At 37.9% G+C, this 27,939-nt stretch overlaps 1 protein-coding gene across 7 annotated transcripts; it reads right to left on the reverse strand.

Annotated features, from left to right (window-relative positions):
• Positions 1-485: 485 nt before the first annotated feature.
• On the reverse strand, positions 486-27,926 carry CF2H8orf89 (chromosome F2 C8orf89 homolog). Of its 7 annotated transcripts, none has more exons than XM_078441410.2 (7): positions 27,843-27,926; positions 11,116-11,279; positions 9,193-9,334; positions 7,070-7,167; positions 5,788-5,841; positions 3,427-3,462; positions 486-782 (listed from the first exon to the last, which is right to left on the reverse strand). In XM_078441410.2, the coding sequence occupies exons 2-7, from the start codon at positions 11,237-11,239 to the stop codon at positions 634-636; spliced, it is 603 nt and encodes a 200-aa protein (XP_078297536.1). In that variant the 5' UTR covers positions 11,240-11,279; positions 27,843-27,926; the 3' UTR covers positions 486-633. The 7 variants fall into 7 exon arrangements, with proteins under 7 accessions (XP_078297536.1, XP_078297537.1, XP_078297535.1 ...); XM_078441411.2 differs by having other exon boundaries at positions 11,116-11,282; positions 27,843-27,910; XM_078441409.2 differs by lacking the exon at positions 27,843-27,926 and adding an exon at positions 27,135-27,466.
• Positions 27,927-27,939: the final 13 nt, after the last annotated feature.

The following is a 27,939-nucleotide window of genomic DNA, read 5'->3' on the forward strand; positions in this document are numbered from 1 at the left end:
CGTATTGGGCATCTTCTTTTTTTTTTTTTTTTTTTTTTTTAATTTTTTTTTTCAACGTTTTTTATTTATTTTTGGGACAGAGAGAGACAGAGTATGAACGGGGGAGGGGCAGAGAGAGAGGGAGACACAGAATCGGAAACAGGCTCCGAGCCATCAGCCCAGAGCCTGACGCGGGGCTCGAACTCACAGACCGCGAGATCGTGACCTGGCTGAAGTCAGACGCTTAACCGACTGCGCCACCCAGGCGCCCCTGGGCATCTTCTAACCCCAATAATTATTCACTCTGTCTTGAATCTTTCTGAAATTCCCTGCAAAGTCATTTACTGTGCAGATAGGCACTCAAAATACATGTGTCAAATTGAGTCAAAGGACACAATCAATGAGCATGAAGTTCATGGAATGTAATTTCTCCTATGTTGTGTTCCTATAGACTATAACTTAAATTTCTTTTTTGTAGTTGTTAATGAAATACAAACAATTCTGTATATTACATAAAATATTTATTTCCTATTTACATTTCCATTTTTATGTAAATCATTGCACATCATATCACAGATCAAAAAAAGAAAAAGGAGGGAAAAATATATAAACCCTACATATCAGTGAAGAAAGCATCATACCACGTGATATTTATCAGCAGTCTCGCAGGTCTCGTTTCTTGCCTTTTTTTGATCTTCTAGTAGTTTCCTGACGAATGGTATCATACTCCAATATGGCCATTTTGGAAAGTCTCTGTAAGAATTGAGATGGTGCTCCAGCAAGAGGATCGCTGAAACCAGAACCTGTAAAGAAAAAGAAATCAGCTATTAAAGTTAAGTTAGTGCATGGAATGCTATGCTCTAAACTATCTCTTTCTCTAAATAAATAAATAAATAAATAAATAAACAAACTCTTTCTCAAATGACCATTAAACACTACTAGTTTTTGATATATCACATTCTTTGAATTAGAAATAGAAAGTGTTTACCTTCTTTTTTTTTTTTTAAATTTTTTTTTAACGTTTATTTATTTTTGAGACAGAGAGAGACAGAGAATGAACAGGGGAGGGGCAGAGAGAGAGGGAGACACAGAATCGGAAGCAGGCTCCAGGCTCTGAGCCATCAGCCCAGAGCCCGACGTGGGGCTCGAACTCACGGACCGCGAGATCGTGACCTGAGCCGAAGTCGGACGCTTAACCGACTGAGCCACCCAGGCGCCCCGAAAGTGTTTACCTTCTAAAGTGAGTGTGATATTACATCATCTCAAAAAATATTTAACTAAAACAACCTATATGTTTGTATTTAATCATATAAAACTAAATCTGAGTCTGCACTTCTTTTTTTTTAATGTTTATTTATTTTGAGAGAGACAGCATGCATGCATGTGTACAAGCAGGAAAGAGGCAGAGAGAGGGGGGGCAGAGGGAAAATCCCAAATAGGCTCTGCGCTGTCAGCACAGAACCCAACATGGGGCTTGATCCCATGACCATGAGATCATGACCTGAGCCAAAATCAAGAGTCAGACACTTAACTGACTGAGTCACCCAGGTACTCCCTGACTAGGTATTTCTTAAAACATGGGATGGCTGTGGAATTTATTCCAAAGCAAAAGGCACAATCTCCATAAATAATTAACTTGTTTCATAACTTATATGCTCATCAAGTTATTTTCTCCAAATATGCTGTTTCTCATAAATGCTAGGTTTAGTAAAATAGTAAAATTGTAAAGTAAAATAATCATTCACTAACTGAACAGCATTACTCAAGCTTCTATTATAGAGTGGTAGTAATAATAGTAATAGATAACATATATTGAATGATCTCTCTGGGCCAAGTACTTTACATTTATTTCATCCATGCAACACTATAAAATAGGTAACTAGTAGTATCTTGGACCACAGATATAAAAAGAAGATTTACCAAGGCTAAAAAATTTGCCAAGGGCAAAGGATTTGAACCCAGATTCATCATAATCAAACTTCCTATGCAAATACTACCTATTGCTCTAAATATGTAACTATGTATAAATACTTCTATTACAAAACATATAAAACTTTGAAAATATAAGATTCAAACTGTTTTAAAATACTACTATTTAATTTCAAATGGTCACGTATCAGAAAAACTATCTACAGTTCTCCAGTATGGTTGTTATTTTTGGTTTGGTTTGTTATTTGAGTGTATAACATAAGTAGAAAGTTCAGAGAGAGACAAAGAGATAGAGGGGAAGAATATGATCAGGATACCGTTCTTAGCAGTACAATGAACCTGACGCTTAGAAAAACACTCTGGTGGAGTGCCTGGGTGGCTCAGTCAGTTAAGCCTCCAACTCTTGATTCCAGCTCAGGTCATGATCTCACGGTTTGTGAGTTCAAGCCCCACGTCCAGCTCTGCATTGACAGCACAGAGTCTGCTTGGGATTCTCTGTCTCCCTGTCTCTCTGCCCCTCCCCTGCTTGCTCTCTATCTCTTTCTCAAAATAAATAAGCATTAAAAGAAAAACCTCTGGCTGCAAATGCACTATATTCTAGACCATAAGCAAATGTCAAAAAATTTCAAAATTGCAGTTAAGTTGAAAGTTGTCAATAATAAGATAAATTTTAAATTCTCAAATACTTAGAAATTTATACATACATTCTAGATTATTCATCAGTCAAAAAAGAAATCAAAATAAACATTAAAATATCTGTAACTAAATAATAAAATATTACAAAACTTGTGCAATGCAACAGAAGTTATACATGCAGAGGTTTAAACCCAAAATCTCTGTGTCAGAAAAGAAGCGTTGAAAATTAATAAGCTAGATATAAGATATACATTAGGAGAATAATAAACCCAAAGAACATGGAAGACAAAAGCTAATACAGGAAAGAGAAGAAATCAACGAAGTAGAAAACAAATTTACAATAAGAAAGAGTTTTTAGATAAGTTCTTGATTGAAGAGACTAATAAAAGAGAAAAGTCTCATAAGAGCAATCAAAAAAATGCAGAAGGCACAAAGAAATAGCATTAAAAAAGAGGAAAAGGTTGGGGATGCCTGGGTGGCTCAGTCGGTTAAGCATTTGACTTTGGCTCAAATCATGATCTCCCCGGTTTGTGAGTTTGAGGTCTGCATCAGGCTCTGTGCTGACAGCTCAGAGCCTGGAGCTTGTTTCAGATTCTGTGTCTCCCTCTCTCTCTCAAAAATAAATAAACATTAAGAAAAGAAAAAGAGGAACAGGTAAAGCATGTGACTCTTGATCTCAGGATTGTAGTTGTGAGCCCCATATTGGATGCAGAGATTACTTATAAATAAAATCTTAAAAAAATAATAATAAAAATAAAAATAAATAAAAATAAAATCTTAAAAAAAAGAGATAGATAGTACAGATAGAATAAAAACTAAATTTGTGCCAATGTATCTGAAAAATTCTATACAATGCAAAAAATTTTAGAAAATATAACTTACCAAAATTGATTGAAGAATTAGAATGCCTTATAAATCCTAAAATTAAAATGATTGGATCAATATTAAAATAATAATTCTTGCCTTGCAGTCTATTTTGTTTGATATTAGTGTACCTACACATTTCTTTTTATTAGTGTTTGCATGGCTTATATTTTTCCATCCTTGCACTTTTGATCCTTCTTGCCCTTAAATTTAAGGTATGCCTCTTGTAAGCAACATATAGTTATTTTTCTCAGTCTGATACTTTGTTCTTTCATTGAAATATCTAGTCTGCTTACATCTAATGTAATTGTTGTTATGTTTAACTTTAAATCTTCAATCTCACTAGTTGTTTTCTATTTGTCTTGTGTTTTATGTTCCTTTTTTCCTCCTTTCTTGTCCTCTTTTGAAATGATCAAGTATTTTCTTGTTATTTATCATATTTCCCCTTTCTATTATTAGCTTGTTACTTGTATTATTTTATTGTTCTTTTAGTGGTTACCAGATTATCACGTCTCTTTGATATATTACAATCTACTTTAAGTTTGTTATTTCACCATTTTCCAGATAATGCAAGTATCTTACAATATTTTAACTCCACATATGTCCCTCCTACCTCTGTGCTACTATTGTCAAGTATATTATTTCTACATATATTTTTAAACTTCGTAACACTACCGCTACCGCTTTTCATTCCTTCCCAAGTTGTACTTTCATTTTGTATCATTACTCCCTTAATATTTTTTAGTGAAGCTCTGCAGAAAAGAAATTCTTTCAACTTCTATCTGAATGAAAATGTATTTGTTTCACTTTTACTTTTAAAAATATTTTCACTGAATTGAATACAATTCAAGTTTGGCAGTTACTCTCTTTTACCACTTGAAAATGCCATTCCACTGTCTTCTTGCTTCCATTGTCTACATTTAAAAAGTCAGTTGTGTGTCTTACCATTGCTCCTTTGAAAGTAACATTTGTTTTTTCTCTTTTGAGTTTTTTGTTTTGTTTTAATTTAGTCTTTTTCTTATGATGTGCCTACCTGTGGTTTTCTTTGTTTCTATCCTGCTGAGGATTCATAGAACTTCTTGTATCTGTGCCTTTGTATTTTTCATCAATTTGGGAACTTATCAGTCAGTATGTAAATAGTGTTTCTGTCCTACTCTCTCTCTTATTCTGGAATTAGAATTACACACATGTAAAGCAGGTTTACCTTGTCACATAATGACTTGCACACTCTGTTCAGTATTATGTTTTTTCTCCCTTCACTTTAACTGGGTATTTTCTAATGACCTTTCGTCTTACTAATCCTATGATGTTGTTTTCCACTTTTTCCCCAACTTTAATGCAGTATATTTGACAAATAGAAATTGTATATATTTAAGGTATAAAACATGACTTGATATACATATACATTGTTACATGATTACCACAATTAAGTTAATTAACACGTCCATCACCTCTCATAGTTACATTTTCTGGAAGGAGATGAGAACACTTGAGATCTACTACCTTAGCAGATTTCAGTCCACATTACAGTATTATTAACTACAGTTACTAGGCTATACATTAGATCCCCAGAACTTATTCATCTCAGAGCTGTAATTTTGTATCAACATCTCCCCATTTGCCCCAGCCCCAAACCCTGGTAACCACCATTTTATTCCATATACTTGAGCTTTTTTTTCCCCCCTTGAGATTCCACATATAAGCGATTGATTCCAGTAAGAAAAAAGTTCCATGCAACATTTGTCTTTTTCTGTCTGGCTTATTTCACTAAGCATGATGCCCTCTGGATTTAACCATTTTGTCACAACAAATAGGATTTCCTTTTTTACAGCTATATGATACAGGTATTCCCCAGCCTTTCAAAAGTTCATACTAAGCCACTTCACTTTTATGAAACACTGACATTAGTACCTGTTTTTGCTAACTGAAAGAAGTCCAATGAAGATTTTCACTTTTATTTTAAAAAGATAAAAACAGAAATAGCATTCAGTGTTTGCTTTGCAGCAAGCCATTTTGGAGGCAACATGCACCCTTAACAGTGAGAGTGGCATCATCAAGTTCCTTCCTGGGGAACTACACTCAGTGTCTCAGCATCACATTGCCACAGCTTTGAAAAATTTCAAAAGTCAGAAACTCAAATGCTATGCAGGCTGTGCCATGGCCCACATGAGAGATGGTGAGAGCCTATCCCAGGGTCCTGAGATAATAAAGGTATGTGCACATGGGACATAGCATCCACTAAGTTTACAAAATAGACAAAGCTTAAAAGAAGCATTAACAGAGCAAAGCAATTAAATCAGTGGAAAGAAAGGAAGTTAAAAATATAAACATTAAACAACCTATTACATGTAGTAGGAGAAAAAAAATGAGCCAACTTACCCTTTGGTTTCTCCTGAATTGGTACTACAGTGCATGTCTCCTTAGTCTTCCTTGTCCTAAAATTATATATTTTCATAAAATAAGTTTATATAAATCCACAGTACACTAATTTTTTAAAAAATTTTTAATGTTTACTTATTTTTGAGAGAGAGAGAGAGAGAGAGAGCGAGCATGCACAAACAGGGAGGGGGAGAGAGGGAGGGAGACAGAGGATAGGAAGCAGGTCCTGTGCTGACAACAAACAATCAGATGTGGGGCTTGAACTCATGACTTCAGTCAAAGTTGGACCCTTACACTTAACCGACTGAGCCACCCAGACGTCCCAGAGTACACTAATTTAAAATACATAGTAAGAGATAAGAAGTTGTCTCACTTGGTGAAAGACATCACATGGAAAATGAATAAACATTAAAGAAGGCGAATTCATTCTATTGTAACTAATCCAATCAGAAGCAGATACGAACCAACTCAATCCGTCCGTTTTTGTTAATAAATTTTACCAGTAGGTAAGTGTTATATCTAACTTTTCCCGTATTTATCTTATTTTTTTAAGTTTATTAATTATTTGTTTATTTTGAGAGAAATAGAGACAGCGCAAGTTGGGGAGGGGCAGAGAGGGAGAGAGAGGATCCCAAGCAGACTCCACACTCAGTGTGGATCCCCAGGCGGGGCTTGAACCCACAAAGCTATGAGATCATGAACTGAGCCGAAACTAAGGGTCGGATGCTTAGCCAACTGAGCCAGCCAGGCTCCCCTATTTATCTTACTTTTATCTAAACTTTATCTAATCATGATTCAGGGAATGCTAAGAGGAAGGTAGTCAAGATTAGATTAAGAGAGTATCTAGATATGCCAAACATCAACTATCACTTATTTGTGCACACTTTACCTATTAATCACCATAAAATCTGAATTTTATCTTAATTAACTTTTGTTCCTACTGGAACAGACCTGCATAACAAGTGGGTTATTAGAGGAAGTGTGTCATGATTGGATCTGCTGTGGGGGAGATAATCCATGTGAACTGCAAACTTCCTGTAACTATATTAAACTTTAGAAGTCAGCCAGAACTTTTAGAAGCCCTTTACCTCTAGGATTACCGCTATCAGTTATATTACCAGAATGTGCCTTGAAAGTCACTGAAAATGTATGATTATAATTAAAGAAAATTGAAAACACAAACTTTTATCCACATTTTAAAAACAAATGTTCACAAATATTCCTATGGAGGGAAACAAGGTGTTAAGGGGTTGTACACAAGACAAAGAAAAATGAGTTACTTTCCTGCTTTGCCACGGCTGTTCCCTCACAGGACACTGTGCAATATGCAGAGGAGAATAAAATACTTGCAGGCAACTCGACAGGTTGTCACCAGAAGGGCTAAAATAAAGACACTTGTTTCAAAGACAGTGAAGAGAACTAACATTTACGTTTGCCAAGCACTTCATAAACATGACGGCACGAAGCCACCATTCTTGTACTTCGTATATGAAGGATACTTGTCATAGCATGAATTTAATATATTGAAATGATCTCTCACTGACTACGTAAATTCACACTTGAGTCCATGTAAAATGGTGAGGAGTCATTGCACAGACAGCTAAATCGCAAATGGGAAGAAAAAAAAGCTGAAATAGAGTGAAAACAGTAGGAAGTAAAATGAAGACTTAAAATTAAGAGGTAATTGGGCTAATACAAGGAGTGCTTTCGGGGCTTCCAGTTTCTTAAAGATGGATCATATGCATTGGAAGAAGGGTAACAAGACTGGTCTGTACCAAGAAAAGTCCATTGCCAGAGGCAGTCCTACACCCTCCTCAAAGGGCCCTGGGGCTCCCGATGAAAATGACAAGAGTAAGGTGAATGTTAGGGAAACAGGTGTGTCAGTAAAGATGGAAACTCACTGTCCTTAAGCAGGTATTTTACTCATGTTTCCAAAAGCCTCTCTCCTTTCTATCCCTGCCATTCCTCCTCTTTTCCCATTATCTACTCCACTAGCAGCTTACTCTTTCTCTTCCACTATCCCTCAATCTGCCTTATTGCATCATTGACTCATGGAAGAAAGAGTAATTTTGCTTTTAATATTTTTATAGCTTGGAAACCCGCCCTCAGATAATATTAAAAATGATGAGAAAGGCTTCATGTATGCTGTTGTTCATTGTGATATTACTTAGGAAACCAAAAAGTCAAAGCAACTTGTAAGTACAATGATAGGAAATGGTTAAATAAACCATGGATCTATCAGTGGGATATAATGTAGCCAGTAAGGACTGTCTGAAGATTATGCACTGACCTGAAAAAGTGAATATATGTGATAATAAGTTAAAAAGGCAGAGTAAAAAATTGTAAGTACACTAAAATCACAGCTAAAATAAAAGTCCATGAAAATGAGGAAGAAAAGAGAACCAACACTCGATAATAAAAATGGATATGTGAGGATAGGCATATTATCAAAGCATTGTTTTTCTTTTTCCAAATTTTCTTCAAAGTTCTTATTTGTTTTCATAATTTCATAAATAATGCACAAGTTTTCATTTTTAGCATATTGTAGTTCTCCATTTATATGACCAAAATTTATTTCAAGAGTAATTAGCAAGAACAGTAACACTAGTGGAAAGCTCAAGAAATATATTCTAAGACTTCGATATTTGTGTGCTACGTATAACTAGCTGACTTTAAAGCACACTATAGCAGGAAGAGAATATGAAAACATAAATTTTCCCCTAAAGAGAGTAACAACACAGACGACTATAAATGCTTCGTCTTTTTCAGGCTGGCAGAGTGAACAAGTACTAGACATGCAATAAATACCTGATGAATAAATACATAAACCAAAGCAGCAACAAAATAGAGTACGAGACTGTCTTACTATGGATCCCTTTGGAGAAAGGGGTTTTCTTTTAATGGTATGTCAGTCAGTCTGATTTATAAAAAGGAAGGCAATTATGATAATGTTTTTAAACGCCAATATTCAAAGTGGGTGGGACTTTTCTGGCTGACAAACTCCATTCTGATAGTCAGTGCAGAGTTTTCATTAGGCTGACATCTCATTTAGAATCTCCCCTCACACTACATCAGTCAAACTAGAAACAAAATATTGCAAAGAGTTCATTTATTTTCATTGTGAAAAATCCCAGTATTCTCATAGGCAATCTATTCTAGGGCAACAAATACTTTCAAAAGGATTTCCTTAAATCCTTTCAGGCAATGTCACTTGAAAACTGAGAAAAGTGCCTACTTGTCAAACTGAGTAAAACTGCTACCTTAGATTTAAAAAATGAAGTCTTTTATGAAAAAAAAATATTAGTGGGCAAGAAAGAATTAAATTCACTAGCCAGGAAACCTCTACATTTAGCTGTTACTACAAGAAAATGTCAAATGAAAGAGAATTGAGTAGAAATGGTGTACCTGACTGGAGGCATCTCGGTATCAGTATCCAGCAGTCTTGGATGAACTTCCAGTGGACTTGAACTTACACTTTTTTGGCACCTTTGCAGTCCTGGTAAATATGGCATTTTGACACATTCTTTGAGGTCTTCTAGACCAAATGCTGTGGTGTATTCAAATTAAAAATAGTATCATAATCAACTATATTTCTTCATGAAATGTCTTCTTTTGTGACATACTAAAACACATAATACAATATACTAAATCAGTCATTAAGTAGAGAAAAATAAAGCTACTGTAATTTATCTAATGTCTTTCCCAAGAGAATACCTTTTAACTCCTACTATAGGGACTGTAGGGAAGAGATGATTAAGGGGCTGATTAAGAAGTAGAATAAGGAAAAAGGACAGCTTCATGGATCTCCCAGTCGTCACTGTCCCCTGCCTCATTATTTTATATAATTATAATTTCCAGAATATTAGAGACATTTATGTTGAAATAGAGTTTAAAAGCACTTTTAAGACTCTTATATTACCTGCTATTTTAAGTCTTTCTACCTTCCTGCTTTTATGTAAAGTAAGAGGTATAAATACATGATTATTGAGCTAGCAATGACAGATAAATGACTTTTACTTCAGGCATTGATTTTAATTTTCTCTCTGCAAAATTTCATATCAAATCTAGGAACACTAACACTGAAGCATCAAGATTGCTTCTCCTATTGACCTCACATAAAATTGGACAAAGACACTGTCAAATTATTAAAACAAAACAAAACACAATTTCAAAATGAAGGCAATGAATGGAAAAAAAACAGATTAAGAAATTAAAGGTTCGGGTGATCTTTAAATTAAATGTTGAGAATTGGTTTTTAAACTTCCCCTCTCTCTTTTCTTGTTTTAAGCGGGGGGGGGGGGGGGGGGGGCGGTGGGGCAGAGAGAGCGGGAAAGAGAGTCCCAAGCAGGCTCCACGCTCAATGCAGACCCTGATGCGGGGCTTGATCCCTTGACCCTGAGATCATAACCTGAGCTAAAATCAGGAGCCGGACACTTAACTGATGAGCCACCCAGATGCCCCTTAAGCTTTCCCTACTAAGTAAGTCTAGCACAGGAATAAAAATAGTATCTAATGGGACTGGAGTTATATTAAATGTTCCAAATGCTATTTTGCAACGTTTGATATTTTCTCATTTGGAAAAAAAAAAATTGCTTCTCCTGATCAAAAAACATACAAATTTTCTTTTCAGCAATTAGATTTGGGTATAAAAGGGCAGATAAATTAAAGTATCTTTAATGGGAATCTAGTGAAAACGTTGAAGAAATAGAGCAACACATTCAAAACCAGGAGTGATGAAATGGGTTGGGGAGTTTGAATTTTGTGATTTTGAAGAAATACATCTCTACTTATAAAGCTGAAAACAGAATTCAGGATAAATAAGATAATATAACTTGAAATATAAATTAAAATTAAGCTATTAATACATTCATACACATATCAAAAGTCCTCAAATCAGTCTTTATCGAGCATCTATAGAATATAAGATACTTTCCATATAACTCACACAAAAACCAAAGTTTTGGTTAGAATTACTAATACAAAAAGGTGCTGTCAAAGATTTGGGTTTCTTAAAACATAAAAACCAACTTGAGGTGCTTAAAAACAAACACAATTTAGGAAAAGTAGAATGACTCAATGGAGATATTACTGCACTGATATCAAGAGAAGTAGTTCTTCAAAATTTGCTTCCATCATGATTACAGAATTACATTAAGTAAATTAATTCTAATTTGCTTCCATTTTTATTTTCCATAAGCTCAGGATATTATCCTGACATAAATGTTACAAAAATTATGTCTCTCGACTGCTTAAAAAAAATACATGTGTAAATTGAAGGCACTATTGCTATATTTTCTTCAGCAAAATAATTGTAAAAAAACAAGTTACCTTTCTTCATTTTTTGTGTTTCCAAAACTGCTTTCCTCCAACTACTCTCAAACAGAAAACAGTCAAGGGAATTTCTGGTGACATTAGAAGTATCAAATTTGATTTCAGGGGATAACACTGGCATTGTTTCTTCTTCTTTCAGCAGTGTTGATGAAAGTGAGATGCTGCTTCAGATACAGGACACAAAATACACACAAAAAAAAAAAGTATTGCAGAGATAAATACTCTTTCTAATTTGTTTTCCATCATGCAGAGTAAATACTAACATAGACTTACATGAAAAGTTCACTTATAACATGTAAATACATATTCTTGGGATTTTAAAGTAAGAGGCCTTTAATAATGTAGCTAAAACAGATGTAGGAGTCCTTTAAAACATTTTAATGAATTCTTTCAAATCCTAGGTCACAGATATTTAGCAATATAAAAAAAACTGAAGTCCAATGGCAAGTTATTGTGTACAAGACAATAAAATGCTTAGGACTCTCTCAAATATATTACCATTATACACAATAACCAAGTGGTACTTATCTCTGGGATGCAAGGATGGTTCAACACCCCAAAATTAATGTGATATACCACTTTAATAGAATAAAGGATAAAAAAAAATCACATGATCATCTCAATAGATGCAGAAAAAGCATTTGATAAAATTCCACACTCTTTCATGATAAAATCTCAACAAACTAGTAATAGAGAGAAATTAGGTCAACATTATAAAGGCTATACATGAAAAGTCCACAATTAATGTCACAATCAATGGTGAAGAATCAAGAGCTTTTCCTCTAAGGTAAGGAATAAGGCAAGGATGACCACTCTTACCGCTTCTATTCAACTATAAGTAATAGCCAGAGTAATCAGGGAAAAAAAGGAATCTAGACTGGAAAAGAAGTAAAACCATCCCTATATACAGATGACAGAAACCCTAAAGACTCCACCAAAAAATGATAGAACAAATAAAGGAATTCAACAAAGTTGCAGGATACAAAATCAATAAACAAAAATCACTTGCACTTTTATACACTGACAATAAACTATCTGAAAAGGAAATTAGGAAAACAACCAAATTTACAATAGCATCAGAAAGAAAAAAATACTTAGGAATAAACTTAACCAAGGAGAGAACAACTTATACACTGAAAAACACTGATGAAAAATTAAAGACAAAAACAAATGGAAAGACATCCCCCATGTTTACAAACTGGAACTTAATTTTGTCCAAATAACCATACTACCCAAAATGATCAACAGATTCAATGCAATTGAAATCCCAATGCATTTTTTACATAAATAGTAAAACAAGTCAAAAATTCATATGGCTTCACAAAGGACCCTAGATAGCCAAAACAATCTTGGAAAGAAGATCAAGCTGGAGGCATCAAACTTCCTAATTGCAAAATATATCACAAAGCTAAAGTAATTAAAACAATATGGTACTGTTAGAAAAAACAGACCACGGGAAGAATAGAATCCAGAAATAAATCGACATGTATACAGTCAGCTGATCTTTGACAAGGATACCAAGGGGTACACAATAAGGAAAAGGCAATGTCTTCAACAAATGTCATTGGAAAAACTAGATATCCACATGCAAAAGAATGAAACTGAACCCTTACCTTACACCATGTACAAAAATCAACTCAAAATGGATTAAAGACTTAAACCTAAGACCTAAAACTGTAAAACTCCTATAAGAAAACATAGGGGAAAATCTTCATGACATTGATCTTGCAAGGATTTTACGGATATAACACCAAAGACCCAGGATTTAAAAGCAAAAAATAGATAAGTGGGACCTACATAAAACTAAAAAGCTCCTGCATAGCAAAGGAAACAATCAACAGAGTGAAAAGGAAACCTCTGGAGAAAAACATTAGGAAGAAAATATTTGCAAATCACATATCTGATAAGGGGCTAATATCCAAAATATATAACTCCAAAGCAAAACAAAACAAAACAAAACTAATAACCTTGGTTAAAAATGGGCTTGGACTTGAATAGACATTTCTTCAAAGAAGACATACAAATGGCCAAAAGGTGTATGAAAAGATGCTCAATGTCATTAACCATCAGGGCAATGCAAATCAAAAGCACAGTGAGATACCAACTAACACCTATTATGATAGCTACTAGAAAAAAATTGTTTAATGTTTATTTATTTTAAGAGAGAGAGAGAGAGAGTGAGTGCTAGCAGGGGAGGGGAACAGAAAAAGAGGGAGAGAACGCCAAGCAGGCTCCACACTGTCAGCACAGAGCCTGATGTGGGGCTTGATCCCATGACCCTCGAGATCATGACCTGAGCTGAAGTCAAGAGTCAGACACTTTACCGAATGAGCCACCCAGGCGCCCTAAAAAAATTTTCTTAAAGACAGGTATTGATGAGGATGTAGAGAAATTGGAACTGTTGTCCACTATTGGTGGAAATGCAAAATGGTGCAGCCACTATGGAAAAGAGTATGGAGGTTCCTCAAAAAGTAAAAGTAGAACTACCCTAGGATCCAGCAATCCCACTTCTGGGTATTAACCCAAAATAACTGAAATCAGAATATCGAAGAGATACCGGCACTCCCATACTCACTGTTGGCACTCTTTACAATGGCCAAGATGTGAAAACAATCTAAAAATCCATCAACACCTGAATGAATAAAGAAAATGTGGTGTATATATATATATACACATACATACATATATGTATATATATATATGTATATGTATATATATACATATACATATACATATACATATACATATACATATACATATACATATACATATACATATATATACAATGAGATATTAATCAGCCACAGAAAAAGAACAAAATCTTGAAATATGTAACAACATGATGAACCTTGAGGACATTCTGCTGAGTGAAATAAGCCAATCATAGAAAGACAAATACTGCAAGATTCCACTTATATGAGGTATCTAAAATAGTCAAACTCATAGAAGTACAGAATGGTAGTTTCCAGGGGTTGGGGGGAGGAGAAAATGGGGAGCTGCTAATTAGTGGGTATAAAGTTTCGATTATGCAAGATGAGTAAATTCTAGAGATCTGCTGTTCAACATTGTACCTATAGACAACAATACTGTATTTTACACTTAAAAATATGTTAAGAGGGTAAATCTCATGTTACCACAAAAAAATTAAAATGTTAAAAAATGTATGTAAGTAATAAATCACTGAATTCTACTCCTGAAACCAATATTGCGCTGTATGTTAACTAAAATTTTAATCAAAAAAAATTTTTTTAAATGACAAATATGGAGTAAATTATAATTTTCAAAGTCTTAAAAGACTCTTAGAATCACAATCCATACTCTATTCTAAGTCCTTCTTTCTCCTTTTACTTGTAAAGGTGAAAATGACCAGAGAGTTTTCTTTCAGCCTCAAGCCAGACCCTCCTTCTCTTCTTAGTAACCTCTCTATCAGGACAGAAGAAACAACCAGAGACTAACAATTAAATGCCTCTTGGGGTATTTTTCAAACCAGGTTAAGAGAAAACTTTCTTAACATGGAGTATTTTTAAAAAGGTTCACACAATGAATACAAGAGGGTTCATCATACTATTATCTCTACAGTTTTTTGTCTATGTTTGAAATTTTCCATAATTAGAAGGAGTAAAAAAGCCCACAGGTGCAAGAATGTACAACTTAAGGAATGTGCTGGGAAACACACACACACACACACACACACACACACACACATTTTTGATCTGATGTTTCCTCAAAACATAACCAACTATAGTGGAGGGAGAAAAATTGAGGTTACTTTATAAGTCTTAAAAAATAAAAAGGAGTGGGGCACCTGAATGGTTCAGCTGGTTGAGCATCCAACTCTTGATTTCGGCTCAGGTCATAATCTCACAGTTCGTGGGTTTGAGCCCTGTGTCTGCCGGCAAGGAGCCTGCATGGGATTCTCTCCCTCTCTCTCTGCCCCTCCCCTGCTTGTGTACATGTTCTTTCTCTCTCTCAAAATAAATAAACTTTAAAAAAAATTAAAAAATAAAAAGGGCTGATAGAAAAACCTCACAGAGAAAGAGATTTTTTAATTAGGTTCTAGGGCAGACCATAAAAACTCACTCAAAACAAATGCTTTTGCAAATTAATGGTAAGGAGACTCAGGATTGAGATAAACTAACTGTTTAAAACAGCTGCAAAACAATTACTATATTTTCAAGGCACCTCAAAACATGGTTGTGTTTAAACATTTTTTTTGTATTAAAAATATTCCAAATATTTTTTTAAATTAAGATTATCTTTTTATCACCTAGCTTAGAACTAGAAGGACATGTTAATTAAATGTTTGTTCATTATTCATTATTTATTCATCTATTCATTCATTTATGACAATCCTATGTCAGGCACCAGATAAGGTCTCTGTTCTGAAGCTTAGTAAGGGGAGACAGACATTAAATGAGCAAAGAAATTAATAAAGTTTATTTTAGATAAAATACAACGAAAGTATAGCTGATTCTTATTATTCACAATAGTTATGTCCTATAAAGTTGCCATAAACGCTAAAGTAGCAGATATAGAACCACTGCTCCTAGAGGAAATATGAAATTAGGTTCCTGTGAGCCTCTGGTTACAACATTTTTATCAACTGACCAATACTACTTCTTTGTAGTGTGTTTCTGTTTAAAGATATACCTTATTTAATATATATTGTTGAGTCATTAACATCAGACCCATGGCCAACAGCAGTATAACTCATGCCTGAAGGAAGCTTATCTAACACATGTATTTTCTCCATAAGACACAGCATCATCTTCTTGTGCTTAGGAACACCAGACAGAACTTCAGCACTACACTTCTAGCAAAATCACCAAAAAAAGCACAAACATGTGAAAACACATGGCACTAAATAGATAGTGAAAAGGACATTTCCTTACAGTATGAACACTGTAACAAGAAGGCGGACTATGATCTTGTTCGACCTCAGTGGCAAAGTGTATGTCAGGCAACCCAAATTTTTTACAACTCTGCACATGTCTGCAAGTGACTAGGAATGCACCACAACTACTGATTTCTGAATTACAAATAAATTTTAACGAGTAGGTGAATTAGCAAATACAGAATCCATGAATATTAAGGATTGACTATATAGTTCATCATGGCAATGTGCCAAGGGGAAGGAAGTACTTTGGACTGGGTAGCTAAGGAAGACCGTATAGATGAGGTGGTCTTGAGCAGAGATCCAAACGGACCAGAAGCAGAGATATTCAGAGAAAACGTAAGGAGGGAGAGAATTCTCCGCAAAGAGAACAGTGAGTGCAAAGAGCCCAAAGCCAGAATAAGGTTGGCATGTTCTAAAGGAGAAAAAGATCAATTTCTATGCTGTCCAATAGAGTAGCCACTAGCCATATGTGGCTATTGAGCGCTTGAAATGTGGCTAGTCAGAAGTGAGGTGTACTGGAAGTGTGAAATACACAGCAGATTTCAAAGACTTTGAATGGAAAAAAAAAGAATGTAAACCATCTCATTAATCATTTTTATTTTGATTTTATGTTGATAATATATGGATATGTTGAATCAAGTAAAATAGATTATTTAAATTAATTTCACCTGTCTCTTTTTACCTTTGTAATGTGGCTTCTAGAAAATTTTAAATTACATATATGGCTTACAACAAAGAGGGGAATAAGATAAGGCTGGAGAGAGAGCAGGTATCAGATATTTTGTGGCTTTATACATCATAAAGAGTTTGGATTTTATTCTAGGTGCACTGAAAATCCATCAAAAAGTTTTGAGTGGGAAAGAAAATATATTGGTGTTGGGTAAAAAGTAAATCTCAAGTTAAAAGGTGCATAAGGGGTGCTGTGGAAACACAAAGGGAGTAGTTAATTCTCAGGAAAGGCTTTGAGGAGATGACCCTTAAGCTAAGTCTTAAGCCAAATCCAGGTCAGGGGGAGTGGGTCAGGGCACTCTAGAGTGTCACTGCTGGGTGATGACACAGGGGTATCAAAAAGAGTGCTCTATACAAGGAATGCAAGCAGTTAAGTATGGCCAGAGTGACAATGTCTTCCTTGACATTCTTCAAAGAATCCTAAATCTGTATCTTCAGGCCTCTCTTCTGAGCAATAGGCACATATAAATGACTACTTATTAGATATTTTCCCTCAAAATATGTTAACCCCATCAAAATCTGTTTCCCTCAGTATTCCCTAACATAGTACATGACATTGCCATCCTTCGATGGCACAAAGTAGAAAGCTGGTAGGCAACAGCGACAACCTCTCTTTTCTCCTAAATCTAGTCATTCAAAACCCATTAGTAGTGAAGGCCTAAACCAAAGAAACAGCAGACTGAAAGCCAAGCTGGGTAGAGGTGAATGAGGTGACATCCAGAGGACCTGGGGACTCTATATGACTGGTACTATTCACAAAGTTAGGAAGATGGGGTGAGGAACCAGTGTGAGTGAGAAGAGAAATTCACTTGTGCATAAAATGAGTTTGAGGTGCCTGTGTGACATTCACAGCAGGGGATATCCAGAGGTGGGAGTGAGGTTAGCCAAGACATTCAGTTTGGTAGGCATCAGCACAGGTAGAGCCTTGAGAACAGATCAAGCTGTCCAGGGTGAGTGGAGTGTACAAGTGAAGAGTTATGAAGAATAAGAGCAAGTCCAAGGCAACTAATATTTGAAAGACAGAAGAAGAATCTGTTGACCATAGAGAAGACCAAAAAGGACTGGCAAAAGAGAAGAACCAAGTAAGGGGTGCCAATAAAAACCAAAGGCAAAGAGAGTTTTAAGAAAAAGGAAGTGGTGGGATGCCTGGATGGCTCAGTTGGTTAAGTGTTTGACTCTTGACTTTGGCTCAGGTCATGATGTCACAGTTCATGAGTTCAAGCCCCACGTCAGGCTACGCACTGGCAGTGTGGAGCCTGCTTGGGATTCTCTCTCCTTCTCCCTCTCTGCCCCTTCTGTGGTCTCTCTCTCTCTCTCAAGAATGAATGAATGAATGAATGAATGAATGAATGAATGAATGAATAAACTTTAAAAATAAAAAAAGGAGGGGCGCCTGGGTGGCTCAGTCAGTTGGGCGTCCGACTTCAGTTCAGGGCATGATCTCACAGTCCGTGAGTTCGAGCCCCGTGCCGGGCTCTCTGCTGACAGCTCAGAGCCTGGAGCCTGCTTTGGATTCTGTGTCTCCCTCTCTCCCTGCCCCTTCCCTGCTCATGCTCTGTCTCTCTCTGTCTCAAAAATAAATTTAAAAAAACATTAAAAAAAATAAAATAAAATAAAAAAGGAAAAGAAAAGGAAGTGATGACCAATTTCATCAGAGAGCAACATACTGCCAAAAGAGCTGTATTTAAACGTGAGAGACTCTTGAGCATGAGTATAGTCCTCTAAGGATAAAGACAATCAAAAAGGAGAGATTGAAAATACAAAAGAGGAAAAGAACTAATGAAGCATTATCCTGGAGGAGATGGGGGAGTGAGAATCAAAAATATCTGCCTTTTACAATCAAAGATTTTTAAAAAAATGTTTCTATTAAACAACAGCAGGCAGAATAAGGAAACAGTGCAAAAAAAAACAAGAATACATATAAGTTTGCCAGTGCTTCCATAACAAAGTACCACAGACTGGGTGGCTTCAACAACAGAGATTTAGGGTCTCACAGTTCCGGAGGCTGGAAGTTCAAAATCAGTGTCGATAGGGTTGGGTTGCTCTAAGGGCTGTGAGTAAAAGATCTGTCCCAGGCCTTTCTCCTCAGCTTGTAGAAGGCTGTCCTCTCCCTTTGTCTTCACGTCACCTTCCCACTATACATGGCTTGTGTCCAAATTACCCCTTTTTATAAGGGCACTGGTCATACTAGGTTAGGGCCCACTCTAATGACTTCATATTAACTTGATCACCTCTGTAAAGATCCTATCTCCAAATAAGGTCACATTCGGAGGTTGAGTTAGGACTTTGACATATGAATTTGGGGTGGGGGACAAAATTCAATACATAACACTACATCATAGCCTATATAAAATATGTGTTGGAGACAACTTTTAAAATTCTATTAAGTAGACATAAAAATTTATTCACTCCCTCAAAACCAGTTTCTAAAAATCAAAAATCAAAAAAATTATCAAAAAAAGGATAATATACTACAATTGAGATCTTCACAATTCTACAATACAGTAATAACTGTTGACATTCTTGGTAACATTTGAGGGAGAAAAATACTCTGAAAAGTCTTCTGTATCAAAGACAACAGTAAGTTCAGTAACATGTTGGTATTAAATGCATTTGCCATACACTAATCCTTTAAAAATTGGAAACCCATAGTAGTCACCTGTACTATTCAGTCTTCAAATGATAGAAAATCCAAAATATGTGCTTAAACAAAAGATTTTTCCTCAGATAAAAGCCTGGCCAGACACCTAAGCTTTGGTGCCAAGATATCAGGGACCCCCATACACTTCTATCTTACTGCTCCAATGCCCTCAATATATAGTATCTACTTTATAGTTCAAGATAGCTGGTTGAGTAAATGAACATTTATACTGGTGCTGATGGGAACCAGGATTTTTAGAGTGGGAGAAAAAGATACAGACTTATCATCAATAAAATTAAGCAAAAACCCTGAAGTCCCAACTACGAATTGGAAGTATAAGACTTTCATCTAAAAAAGAAAAAAGACAAAAAAACTGTTTTCTATCTCTGTCCACTAAACCTAATAATTAAAATGTGACTTAACCCATAAATACAAAAACGCTGATTTGAAGGGGCACACGCACCCCAATGTTTATAGCAGGATTATCAACAATAGCCAAAGCATGGAAAAGAGCCCAAATGTCCATTGACAGATGAACAGATAAAGAAGATTTATTATATATATACAATGGAATATTACTGGTGATCAAAAAGAATGAAATCTTGCCATTTGCAACAATATGGATGGAACTAGAGTGTACCATGCTGAGGGAAATAAGTCAGAAAAGACAAATATATGATTTCACTCATATGTGGAATTTAAGAAACAAAACAGATGAACATACGGGAAGGAAAGCAAAAACAATATAAAAACAGAGGAAGACAAACTGTAAGAGACTCTTAAATACAGAGAACAAACGGTTGCTGGCAGGGTGTTGGGTGGGGGGATGGGCTAAATGGGTGATGGACATTAAGAAGGACACTTGTTGGGATGAGCACTGGGTGTTGTATGTAAGTGATGAATCACTAAATTCTACTCCTGAAATCATTATTATACTATATATTAACTAACTTGGATTTAAATTAAAAACAATTTTTTTCTTAAGCCACAGACAACCAGGGCCTCTTGAAGAAATAGCTGATTCCAGGTCTGTGGAAGGAAATGTACAAGACGAGCCTAGAACATACTGCCATTCCAGAGACCTAGTAATCTATCAATGAAGATTATAATCATTAGTCATCAACCTAAAAAGGTTCCCAACCGACCAAAAATGAGAATTATAAGCGTGGATAAGAATATTAACTGCAATGAACCTAAATATATTAAATATGTATAATACACACATGTATAGGCTTATCTTCTTTTATTGTTCTTTGCTTTATTATACTTCACAGATAATTGTTTTTTTACAAATTGAAGGTGTGTGCCAACCCTGAGTGAAGCAATTCTATTGGTGCCATTTTTCTGACAGCAACTTACTTACAATACATCCCATCCACCTATATAATCCCTATTCCTGTCATCTCTTCCTGGATAGGGAAAAATATTTATTTTCTTATTAAACTTTCCATGCCTCAGTCTCCCTACCTAGGGAACTAATAAGCTCTACCTTACAGAGTTATTGTGAAGTTTAAAGGTGATTTTAAAAAAGCATCTAGCTAAATGCCTAGTATGCTGCTTTACTTCTCAAAAACGAACCTTCAGTTCAGACTGCAGTAAAGGTGTCTTTATATGCAGAAACATGTGATGGCTGCTATTATTATCATAATTATCATGATTATTATCATAGGCCAAGAATCAAGTAATGGCTGGGTATGAGAGGTACAGCTTGACTCAACACCTCTTCCTCTCTTCCTCTTTTCCTTTCGGGGTAAAGCTGTAACCCTAGACCTCTCCTCTTTTTCTTCATACTGTCCTGTTCTTGCCTTATGGTTTCCATGCCTTCGTCTCCTTGAATATTACAAATTTAACTATTTTCCCATGATGTTCTATTCAGTTTGGTGGTTTACATCTCCCATTTCCTGCATCTGCCAAGTCTCCTTCTTTGGGGCTTATTTCCTTATATAATTTGTAAACTTTGTGAGCTCATCTTTAAAGAGATTGCTATTTATAGGAGTCTAGTATTCCCTGAGCTATGAGAACTTTGCTATACAGAGTTTTCCATTAGTCTCTGTCTCGCCCTGGGTTTTGGAGGTGCCAGACCAGTTAATATGTCAATTTCCTGGACTGTGGTCTCTGAAGCATGTGGTAATGTGACACCAGACACCAGACTTGAGCTGTGTGGGTATGAAGCTGTGCAGAGTCTATGTGCAGGGTTTAACAGTGAACTCTTTTCCTGCCATAGTTCAAATGGATGGCAAGCTTCCTTGTAACCTCCTCAGGCCAATGAGGGGGCATTTTTGTAGTTATCATCTCAGTGTCTGTACCAGGTTGAATTTTTCAAAGAAGGATGCACTAAAACATGTCTATTCCTACATGTTCTTCCTTCAATGTGATAGTGACATTCCTCCTTCAAGAGGTGAGGTCTGTGTTCCCCCTCCCTGAAACTAACTTTGTGAGTCAATAAAGTATAGTAGAAGTGACTCTGCATGATTTCCAAGGCTAGGGCATAAAAGGTCATAGAACTTTCGCTGGCTCTCTCTTGGGATATTCACCTTTGAAATCCAGCCACCATTTTGTGAGGAAGCCAGGTGACAAGAAGAAGCCACCATATAAGGTTGCAGCTGACATGCACAGCTAAGGTCTCAGTCCACAGCCAGCATCAACCATCAGACATGGGAATGAATGAGCCTGCAGGTGATTCTAGCCCCAAGCTTTCAATTCTTCCATCTGAGGCCCCAGACATCATGAAGCAGAGCCAAGCTGTCCCTGCTGTGCACTGTCCGAATTCCTGACCCACAGAATCCCTGAGCACAATAAATGGTTGTTTTCCACGACTAAGTTTTGGAGAAATTTGTGATGCAGTCATAGTAACTGGAACAGTACTCCTTTGTGACTTCCAGCTTTCGGCAGATGCTCAACAGTGGCTTCCTATGTGAGCATTCCTTCATTTGTGGCACCTGGGGATTTCCTTCCCATGGTCTCTAGCTCAGCTACATTTCCATAAATTATCTTATTATATTTTACCCAGCATTGGAAATATACTGAAATACAATGGAGTCCCTTCCCTGTCAGCTCATTCTGCCACACTGCTCAGAAGTTCCCATAACTTTTCAAATGAGGACATAAAAACACTGATGAATTTGATTTCTTTTATATATAAAGATACTTAAAAATAAAAAAGGGGTGTCTGGGTGGCTCAGTTGGTTAAGCGTCCAACTTTGGCAGGGTTTAACAGCGAACTCTTTTCCTGCCATAGTTCAAGTGGATGGCACCAATTGGAACCAACCGGCTCAGGTCATGATCTCGCAGTTTGTGAGTTTGAGCCCCGCGTCGGGCTCTGTGCTGACAGCTTGCAGCCTGGAGCCTGCTGCAGATTCTGTGTCTCTGTCTCTTTACCCCTCCCCTACTCAGGCACCATCTCTCTCTCCCTCTGTCTCTTAAATAAAAACCAAATATTTTTTCAATTTAAAAAAAAAAGAAAAAAAGAGAAAAAGAAAATGACCCTATAGAAAATGTATTTACTAAAGAACAGATAGTTCATTTCAGAAAAAAAAAAAAAAATACAAATGGTCAATAAAAGTTCACTAGTTCTCAAATAAAAGCAAAATAATATAATGAGCTACGGCTTCTGCCAATCAAAATGGCAAGGAGTTTTCTCTAATAGTAGACAATGTAAGATGGGGCTCAAGGAAAACAGGTGGTCTCATAAAGTTTCAGTGTATGTATGGGTATAATACTTCCAGAAAGCAATCTAGCAACATATATGTCCTTATAATCTTACATACTTTTGGCCCAGCTACTCCACTTCCAAGTATTTATCCTAAAGGAAGGATCATTGATATATACAAATATTTATCTTCAAGGATGTCAAATCCTGCATTTTTTATAATAGAAAAGAAAAAAGGCTGAAAATAACCCAAGCATCAAGGGGTAGATGGTAAGATTATCTTTATTTTTAGCTTTGTTTAAAGCAAAATATTTATCAAGTGAACATAAAGACAAGTTGTGGATTCAGTGAGAAAGCTAGTTATTTATTTATCCACAATGCCAGTCATTGTTCTAGGAGCTAAAATACGAAAATGATGAAGACGCAAAAGCGTATAGCATGTTGGGGGGAACAAAGTAAACAAGCAGCTATAGTTCATTACGATAAACATTTCTTTTTAAGTTTATTTATCTTGAGAGAGAAAGAGAGTGTGTGGGAGGGGCAGAGAGAGAGAGAGAGAAAGAGGGAGAGAGAGAATCCCAAGCAGGCTCTGTTCTGTCAGCACCGAGCCCCACGCAGGGCTTGAAATCCCGAACTGTGAGATCATGACCTGAGCTGAGATCAAGAGTCAGACACTCAACCGACTGAGCTACCCAGGTGCCCCCATGATGATAAATCCTGATGATAAAGCTGTGTTTCATTTCTGTGGTACAACAGAGAGCATTTGCTAACCTAACCAGATTGGGAAAGTGGGAGCCTTGCTTTTGTTTTGAGCAAGGGATGGTCAAGCGCAGTCCCACGGGTTTTCCTAAGTAGAAATTGTGACACAGAAGGTGGAATGTCTACTAAAACTCTTGCTCCTCCAGAGAATAGAGTTGTTTCTGAGAAATGGCTACCTCCCTGTGATCAGAACTTGAGTGAGTGTAATGTGTAATACTCTCTGCAAGAAGCTTTTAAGAAGCAGGTCCGCTTTCTCCGTACTTTCTCCCTTCCCTTCTGCTGACTGCAGTGACATAATAGGGAAGTATTAATAAATGGTAGAGTCTGGGTCCTGCAACCAATTGGAAGAAAGCTGCCTGCTGACCAGGAATACCTGCCTTGGAATTGCTAGGTGAGCAAGAATAAACTTTTGCATGTTAAGTCACTAAAACGTTGAGGTCTGTTTGTCATCGTATCTAGCAACAGAGTAATACCTGCCCAAGTGTGATGATATTAGCTCACTTATTCAAATATACTAAGCATGTACTATGTGCGAATCAATATGCCATGTGCATGACAAATACGAAGATGAACTAAATAGAGATTCTGCCTTCACAGAAGTTCCAATCCAAAAGGAAAAACAGTAGCCACTCATACAACTGTAAGAGAAGGCAAAGTGTGACATTACAGCCTGAGGGGAGATAGCTATCTCACATCAGGAGGGTTAAAAGAAGGCAGATATTATTTTCACATAGAAGTTCCAAAAAGACTTGGAAAAGCTAGAAAATGACATTCAGATAGAATTTAGACAGGCAGAAATGTTGGTATGGGCATTCCAGGAAAAGATATAGATGTGAAAGATGCCCTGGAGAACAGAGGGGGTTCAGATAGGGGTGCTGTGAGAGATAAAGAAATGGCAGATTGGGGAGATCACAGACGAATCTGAATGCCAGCCAATGTGGTTTGCACTTCCTTCTTTGAGCAACAGGAAGGCACTGGTGGGGTTTTGAACAGAGGTGCGGCAAATTCACAGCTAAGCTTTAGGAAGATTGATCTGGCAGAGACTGGATCTAAGAGGTTACTATACTAAAAAGAGGCCAGAGGGCTCACATTAGAGTAGCAACAGTGAGAACACAAGTTGATTGAGTTTAGGAGGTTCAGCAAAGACAAAAGAGTCAAAGATGACTGAGACTGTGAATTTGGGTGACTAAGAGAATTATGAATTACATGCAAAGAGAAATTGCTAGTCTGGGGGTGGAGAGCAACAGAGAGCTCAGTTTTAGATAAAAGGAGTGCGGGACATCCAGGTTGAGCTATGGAAACTGGATCTAAATTGTAGGAATTGAGGACTGTAGCTTTGGTTGGGAGAAGAAATTTTAAGAGTTATCTGTTCACCTAGTAAGAATTAAGGCCAGAGACTGGATTAAAGTTGCCAAAGAAGACTTGAGAGGGAGAAGAAAGCCAGATTTCCTTAAAATGTACACAAACGAGGAAGATAAAGAAAAGGCTGAGAGGTGATTGGAGAGGCAGACAATACAGAGAAACGAGAATCATCGAAAGCACTGCACCGTGTCCAATTCTATAGGAGTTGGGAGCGGAAAGAGCTGCTAATAACACTGTAGCACCAAAAGCACGATCTCATTTAATCTTCAAATAACCCGATGAAACACAATTCTCCGGTCAATTACTGACCAGGAATTCATACCCAACAAAGAACACATTTTATTTAATTGGAGTAAAATGAGTCTGGATGCTAATCTTGATTCTGCCCTTCAATGGCTGCATAACTATAGGGTCATGAAGAAAATAACAGTGCCTCAGATTCTCATAGGGTTAGTGAGAATTAAATTTCAAAATGCATGTAAAGTTTTCAGCACAGTGCTGGACATGTGATAAACATTCAACAAGTGGAAACTATGTTTTTAATTTTTTTTTAAATAATAATGAACACAGATTTTTCTCAACACCGTCTGTTGATGGAAATATAAATTACTAAAGAGTTTTTGTAAGGCAAGATGCTACCAAAAATTTTTTACATACATACATCTGACCCAGCAATTCTGCTTCAAGGAATTCATTTTATAGAACTGTTCCCATGTATGGGAATGTTCACCGTTGCATTACTTGTAACAAGGAAAGATCGGAACCAATCTTAATGAGGAATGGTTACGTAAATTACAATACAATAAATTACATACGGATCACCTCTACCACATCAATGCAGACCTAAATAAACTGAGGGGAAAGGTATCTGCCACATGTTAAGTTCAGGACAACTTCTCAAAAGATATGATTCCAATGATGATAGAAAAAACAGATGCAAAAAGAGTAGAAAGATAAACACTAAAATAATTCTAAGAAGTCTTAGAAAGAAAGAAGGAAAAGGTAAAGAGGGCTTTCATCTCTAAGGCTATATACTTCTGTTTGAATGACAACTACTAATGTATTATAATGTAATTTCAAAAATGTAAGAACTTAAAAAAAGAAATGTCAGGAGTATGTTTGAAGAAATGCCGCCGGAAAGGGCCATTTAAATTCACCATTAGCAATGCAGATAAAAAGTCAAAGCAGGGCAGGAATTCTTGTGCTTCGCAGAGGACAATACCCTGAAAATGGTGGCCAAATTGCATTTCTTTGGACAGAGGCTTCCGTTTTCACGTTTAATGACCCCAAAAAGGTTGTAGGGTAGAATGACCCATACAATAGAACAGACTCTCTACACTGCACAATTTTTTCCCAGTATTTTTAACCCACGAAAAAAGTAACCAACAACAAACTTCAGGTAAATCAGAAATGGCACAAAGCAAAATCGGCGGTGAAAACGGGGCCAGAGCTAAGACGCTGACCATCCCAAGCTCTGCTCCACAGGGCGGGGTGCAAGAGGGAAAGTGAGGGAAGTACGGTGGCAGTCAAGGGCAGAGGGTAAACACATTCTCCCTCGCCCCGCTTCAGTTTAAATCCTGGGCGGGCTGGAGGGCCACCCTGTAAGGGCGTGTCCACTTGACGCACGGATGTCCACGCTACAGCCTGTGCGGAGCTTGAGGAGTGTGGACACGTACAGATCTGGCAGGCCTGTCCTCGGTGCCCGGGTTTCGTCCCGTCTCTCCGCTTCACCCGACCCCGCCCAGCAGCCTTGGTCCGGTCCTTCAGCCCCCACATACCCGCCAGCTCCCCTCCAAGTGCGTCAAGAGAATCCCTGGAGTGACCCACGAGCCTCGCTGAGCTAGTTTCCGCTGCCCAGGAAGGGGCCTGACCAGCTGACCTCTTGGGCCCCCGCCTCCCCTTCAGCCCTGCCCCTGCAAGGTCCTCTGGCCCCCCGGAGCCCCTCTGCCGGGGCTCCCCCGGAGATCTCCCGCACTCACTGTCCCCGCAGATCCACCGCGGAGGGGCGGGGCTTCTTCGCGTGCCTGGACCTCCGCGGTGGTGCCCAGGTCTGAGGCTCCCGCGGCGGGGCCAAGGGGGGCAGCGGACAGCGCGGGAGCCAGCGACGGCCCCCAGCCGACCCGATCCCCTGGCTCAACCCGGCCTGGGCGCGGGGCTGGCCGTGGCGGCGGGGCGGGGCGGGCGGCCCGTCGCTCTCAGGGGCGCGGCTCTCGGGGCGAACATGCTCGGCGGCCGGCAGCCCGGCGACGCTCGGGAGCGCGGCACGCCCGCCGCTCAGCCCCGCCCGGCCCGGCCTGCGGCTCCGGTGGCTGCAGCCCCGCCCGCCCGATGCGTGCCGGTTGCCAGGCGCCAGGGGCTTCCGGCTGCCTCCCGCGCGAGGTCACCGGCCGCGGCCCCAGTAGCAGGGACCAACAGTTGGGGTGCCGCGCCAGGAAAGCACTTGGGCGGCTAGGAGGCCGCTAGGACTCACTCGACAACTACTATCGTTGCCACGGCCTTTGCAGTCACAGCTGCAGGGGTGGGAGGGAGGGTGCTGAAACAAGGCCGGGTGTATAGGAGTCAGTGGTGGCACAAGGTCAGTGGGGCACGAAAAGTTGTGCCATGCATCGACAGGGTGGGTAGTGGGCGGCTGGACCAGGTTGGTGATACGCAGTTCCCTGGGTTGCATTTTTAAGATTCAAACTAACCAGGCTCTCCGGTGTATTGATGAGTCTGGAACTTTCAAACAGCCCAGCAATACTTGCCCAGCCCAATCTTAGGTTAAGTGACAGTCATCCCCGCCCC

The sequence above is a fragment of the Panthera onca genome, chromosome F2 (assembly GCF_046562875.1).
Source record: "Panthera onca isolate mPanOnc1 chromosome F2, mPanOnc1 haplotype 2, whole genome shotgun sequence".
In the NCBI taxonomy this organism is placed as follows: domain Eukaryota; kingdom Metazoa; phylum Chordata; class Mammalia; order Carnivora; family Felidae; genus Panthera; species Panthera onca.